The 5,531-nt window shown below is 51.5% G+C and overlaps 1 protein-coding gene across 1 annotated transcript in view; it reads right to left on the reverse strand.

Moving 5' to 3' along the window:
- Positions 1–2,422: 2,422 nt before the first annotated feature.
- TIMM17B (translocase of inner mitochondrial membrane 17B) overlaps positions 2,423–5,531 on the reverse strand; it is a 4,819-nt gene continuing 1,710 nt past the window's right edge. The window contains exons 3-6 of the mRNA XM_019629641.1: positions 4,038–4,101; positions 3,104–3,232; positions 2,907–3,017; positions 2,423–2,802 (exon numbers count right to left, since the gene is read on the reverse strand). Coding sequence (XP_019485186.1) covers positions 2,714–2,802; positions 2,907–3,017; positions 3,104–3,232; positions 4,038–4,101 — 393 coding nt within the window. The 3' untranslated portion in view covers positions 2,423–2,713. The remainder of the gene's footprint in view (positions 2,803–2,906; positions 3,018–3,103; positions 3,233–4,037; positions 4,102–5,531) is intronic.

Consider the following 5,531-nt stretch of genomic DNA (forward strand, 5'->3'; position numbering starts at 1 on the left):
TCCATCTGATGCAGTTCTCCCCGCATCCCTACCTGTATTTCTGACCCTCACACAGCATCTTCTTATTTCTCTTACTGTCTCTGCCCTGTCTCCTTGTCTCTCTGTCTTTTCATTTATCTCGTTTGTCTCTCTGCCTCCATCTCTTTCTACATCTCCATTAGTGTCTCCCTCTGTGCATGTCTCTCAGTTTCCATTTCTCTTTTCATTTCTGTTTCTGCCTCACTCCTGCCTTCTCCCGGTCTCCACAATCCCTGCCCCAGGAAACCACCCCGGGGTCTGAGCCCGCATCCTCTTCTTTTGGTAAGAGAGTCAGGCCCGCTCTCCAGTCAGGGGGCGGAGCCTGAGGACCCAGCCCCAGCTCGGGAGACCTGGACCACACTGGACGCCCCAGCTCCCACTAGAAGATGGGTGACCCCCGCCGAAAACCAGGCTCAACACGGAATCCTACCCCATTGCCCGACACCTCTCACTAGAAGCCCAGAGCCTCAGGTTCTAAACCCGATGCTGGTCCCGCCCTCCTTCCCCAGCCCCGCTCCAGCCAGAGGCCTTAAGGGCCAGAACTTAAGGACCTGCACGTCACCATGAATCGCTTCATGGCCCCGCGGGTTCAGCCGTCTTTCAGACCTGGGACGCTGAACCGAGTCCCAGGAAAGGAAAGGAGGGTGGAACGCCTGGGGTTTGGAGGTACCTGAAGGGGCGGGGCCTGAACCTAGGAAAGGGCGGAGCCTGAAGATACAAAGAGGTCTAGAGGCTACTGAGGGAGGCGAGGCTGCAAATCTAGGGGACCTGTGGAAGTGGAGCCCATTTACCTTTGTTTTGTTTGTTTTTTTGTTTAGCTGAACCATCCTGCCACCTGTTGGTAGCTCAGCGGCTGCTTAGCTAGGGCCGGAACTCGAACCGCTGTTGCTCAAACTCTTGAGCGAGCTCTTAACCAACTGGGCCACTCCGCCGGCCCAAAGTGGAGCCCATTTAGAAGGGACCAGGGAGATAAAGTAGGGACTGAGCCTCAGAGGAACCTGGGTCAATATAGTATAAAGGAGGTAGGCCCTGCATAAGTCTTAGTGGGGAGGGCTGAAAGGAATGGTGTGGGGCCTGAGGGGCAGAGTCCAGAAGAACCCAGAGGCGTGGCCTGAAGGCGCTAGTGTCTGTGGGCATCACAGCAGCCTGAGGCAGGTGGAACTTGTGGACTACTGGAAGGGAAAGGACTTGGAGGAGCTAAATGGTATGGTGTTTGATAGGGGCAGGGTGGGATCTGGAAATTCGGGGGGGTATGGGGAATGGAGGTGAGGAAGGGCTTAGGTGTACAGATGGGGCGGGACCAAAGGAAGTGGCCAGGAAATACAAGGTTGCAGCCTGGGATACCCTGGGTCTGACTGGCGCCCAAGACCTACACAGGCCTGCATGTGGACTCATGAGTTTGAGGCTGGGATCCTGCTAGGGCACTGAGAGAGCTGTGTGCAGTGTCTGCTACCCCCACCCTGCCCTTCCCAGGGCCTTCTCTCGGGTCATTGGGCTCTGCCTGGCACTGAGTCAATCAAGGAGGCAGTGCTGCGGTTCTGCTACCTCTGACGACCACCAGATCCCCGTTGAAATCTTGGGAGGCCCTGGGACCCAGCATTTGCATTCCCTGAAAGCAACTTTGTATGAGAGAGGGCATTTCCACCTCTATGTCATGGCTTGCACAAAACAGACTGTTTTTATGTCTCCCATGAGGCCATTTGCACTGGAACACTTGCATCCAGTGAAGACGTTTGCCCCACACATGTAGGGGTTCACACGGAAGAGATAGCACTTGAGGCCGATGTCCATCCAGAAAAATCTCTTTCCCATAACTTCCCCACCCCAAAATGAAAACTCATTTCTGGTTATTTTGTGGTTGCCCTTAAAAAAATGCAACACTGAGCATCACAGAGGAGAAGTATCTCTGTGGTGCAGGAGACTGATGCAGGGCATCTTCTTCAAAGAAGCCTGGTCTCCCTGACCCCTAATTTCATCCCAGGTCCATGGGGAGGCCACCTGGAGGAGGACTATCTTTCTACCAGTGGAGTGACCAGTATCCAGAATGGCAGAGTTCATTTTGAGATCAGATTTCCTAGTCTTGGCAATGGGGGCCTTGGGGTGAGGGGTCAGGGGTGCGACGTGCAGAACCACCCCGTCCACCCCAGCAATCCTTGTGTTCCCTCACTTCTTTCCCAAGCCTGTGCCTCTCTGTCTGCTTATGATTCATTACTTGGCTCCCAGACACACTTATTCATGTACCTATTCTCACCCTGATTCATTCCCTTTCCTGCTCATTCATCCCACATTCACTAGAGCCCACTCTGTGGGACTCCAAATCCTAGGGCTTCTGAGTCCCCGAAGAGGGCTCTGCCCCTTGTCTTAAGGAAATGCTCCCATAGGTGGCTCAAGGAATACATCCGTAGGCATTTCAAAACTGGCTTTAAATACTCATCAGGGCGCCAAAGGAAGGGGCTGGGGTGAGAGCTTGTTACATGTGAATGTGGGGCTGGGGTGCCCTGAGAGAAGGGGACCCATCCATCAGGGCAGCTGGGGTGCCCCATGCCCACCCTGGGACAAGGATGCAGAGAGAGAATAGGGTCCCTCTCTGGAGGGTCCCAGGGCCAACTGGGAGCCAGCCCTCCCTTCGAGGTAGATCATCGGGGAGGGAACCAAGGAGGCGCTCCCATGGTGGCGGTGATAGGCGGTCACTTCCTCAGTGGTACTGCTGATAGCTGGGATAGCCTGGATCTTGGGTACCCTCCTTAGGGGGCAGCTGGCTGGGGTCCTCCAGGAACGGGGGTGCTGGAGAAGAAAGAATCAGGTACAAGTGAGCAAAGGAGACTAAGCAGAGCATTGCCCACTTCTCCCTGACCAGCTTTGTCAGGTACTCACTGCCAAGTACTCACCATTACGGAATTGCTGGGCAGTGTAGCGAGTGAGGAGGATACCAACACCCTCAATAAGGGCCAACAGGATGCCCCCCATCATTGCTGAGCCCACCATAGCCAATGGGCCACCTGGAGGAGTGAGCAGACAGGGAGAGAGAGGTGAGGGCTGGCAGAACAGGGTAGAAGGGGCTGGGGCCAGGGCTGGGGGTACTCACTGCGGGCAGCCAGCACAGCCCCGGTCAACGCTCCACTGGTGATAGAGTTCCAAGGATCTTCCTTGCCCCGCAGCCGCACCAGGCCGCAGTCGATGGTGGAGAACAGGCCCCCCCACACTGCAAAGCTACCTACAGTGGGACAGAGGCCTAATTAGTGTTCCAAGGGGAATCCCAAGAATCCATAGCTCAGAGACCAGGGACTCCCAGGGCCTGAATGCAATGTCAAAAAAAAAAAATGGGAGAAAACCCAGATGCAAAGGGAGACAGCAACTCCTAGGGGATATTCCCTACATCTGCCTCTATGGTAGCTCCTCTTCAAGCTGTCTCTAATCGCCACAGACACTCCCTTCTCCTTCATAGGGAGGTAACAAGTTGTTTACAAGCACATCTACCTTCCATATGGCTTTTAACAGAGCAACTTTGATCTTCATAACCACCACATAGAGTTGGGGTTCTGAACTTGGTTTCAGCGAGAAGGTAATAGGTTAGGAAAGCCAGTTAACAATACGATAGTTAAAATGTTTACTGAGGCCTTCCTTATTGTGTGTCAGGACCTGATCTAGGCACTGCTTATTATCTGACTTCGGAAATTTTAAACTAGTATTATGAAAGTGCTTAGCAGAGCAATCAGCACTTAGTAAGTGCTATGTAAATTACATAAATTACAAAATGACTGAGGTGGTTACTGCTATTGTCATCCCCACATTACAGATGAGGTTCAGAGAGGTTAAGCCACTAGCCCAAGGTCACAAATCAGGAAAGAGCCAGGCTCCAGACTTAAACTCCAGAACTCACCCATATTAAATTGTTGGGAAACATCACTCCCCCAGGCAAGTTGGGGCTCAAATATGGACTCCCAACTTGTACACTAGACCCAAAGGAGCAACCACTGCCAACTTTGCCATCATATTTCCTGTCTCCCCAAGCTTCTCACCTCCAATTTGGGGGGCTCGGATCCTCATAGCGTTGACACTACCTCTCAATCGGTGCCGAATTCCCTAGGGAACGTGAGGAGGAGGGGTGTCAGAGCAGGGCTGAGGACACTTGCAGACAGGGTTTTTAGCTTTGCAGAGGAAAGGGGCTGGGAGTCCTGTTGGGGGTATCAAAAGTAGAGATGTAGAGCAATGGCCAAGAACTAGGGGGCTGTCTGGTACCCCAACCTAGGTGTTCTCAGAGCTGGGTTGAGTTCTCATCCATCCATCCATCCATCCATCCATCTATCCATCCAATGACTACTGAGCACCTATGTGCCAGGCACCATGCTGCATGCAGGGATACAGCAGTGAACAAAGTAGATCTGGCCCGTGCCCTCTCTGAGTTCACATTATAGTGGGAGAGACAGATCCTGAGTAAGGGTACAGATAAACAAGACAACTTCAGACAGCAATACACACCCTAGAGGAAATAGAATGAAGAGATATAATGGCAGCTGAGGAGAAAGGAAAGACCTCTTTACTGAGGGGGCATCTGTGCTGAGACCTTGAGGATGAGAGAGAGAAACTAGGGCAAAGATCCAGGAAAAAGTTATAGGAGTTGAGGAGGGGCGGCAACAGGGCTAGATATATAAATTGAAGAGACATTGGCAAATGGATGGCATTCAAAATATGACACTTGATGAGATCTCCCAGAAGGGGGTGTCAGAGAAAGAGACAGAACTGATTATGTTAAATTAAAAGCATTTTCTTGGGCCGCTGAGTAGCTCAGTTGGTGAAGAGCTTGCTCAAGAGTGTGAGCTCTGAGCAACAGGGTTGCCGGTTCGCTTCCCGACCCGAGCTGAGCTGCTTCTGAACTGCCTACTGGTGGCAGGATGGCTCAGCTAAAAAAAAATGCCTAAAAGCATTTTCTTAACTTTAAGGTTGTTCTCCTTCTGCCAGTTAAACTGTTACTTCCGTCTATCCAGGTTTCTAACCCTGAATCTGCCTCCAAGTAAATTCTGTCTAGCTTTACACACACATATAGGATTTGGTGATAAGGGCGGAAAAGAGGCTCTGGAATGGATCTAATGGAACATAACTTCACAGGGTGATCTGAATGATCACAGCTATAGCTTCTCTAGTAAAAGGTTATATTTGCATTAAGCAAGCCCCGTCCATTGTTTGTTTATCTAGGGTAACACAGCTTTGAAATGGCTTTTTCAGACTACCCAAAAGAGAATAATCTTGTTAACTATCCTGCAACCCAATCATAGAGATTTCCCTGCCACGTCCATGTAGTCATGTTCCCTCCTTAATTCCAAATGTATGAAATTGCTGTCATTCTGGGAAGCATTTTTCTCAATCTGTTGAGATCTTGCTTCCAGGCGTATTCTCTGTTTGGCTCAAATAAACACTTACAGGGGCCTGCCGAGTGGCGCGATGGTTAAGAACTCGCTTGGGACGCCAGAGGGCCCCGGTTCAGATCCCACATATGAGGGCCAGTGACACTGCCC

This window comes from Hipposideros armiger, unplaced genomic scaffold (assembly GCF_001890085.2).
Source record: "Hipposideros armiger isolate ML-2016 unplaced genomic scaffold, ASM189008v1 scaffold_862, whole genome shotgun sequence".
NCBI lineage: Eukaryota > Metazoa > Chordata > Mammalia > Chiroptera > Hipposideridae > Hipposideros > Hipposideros armiger.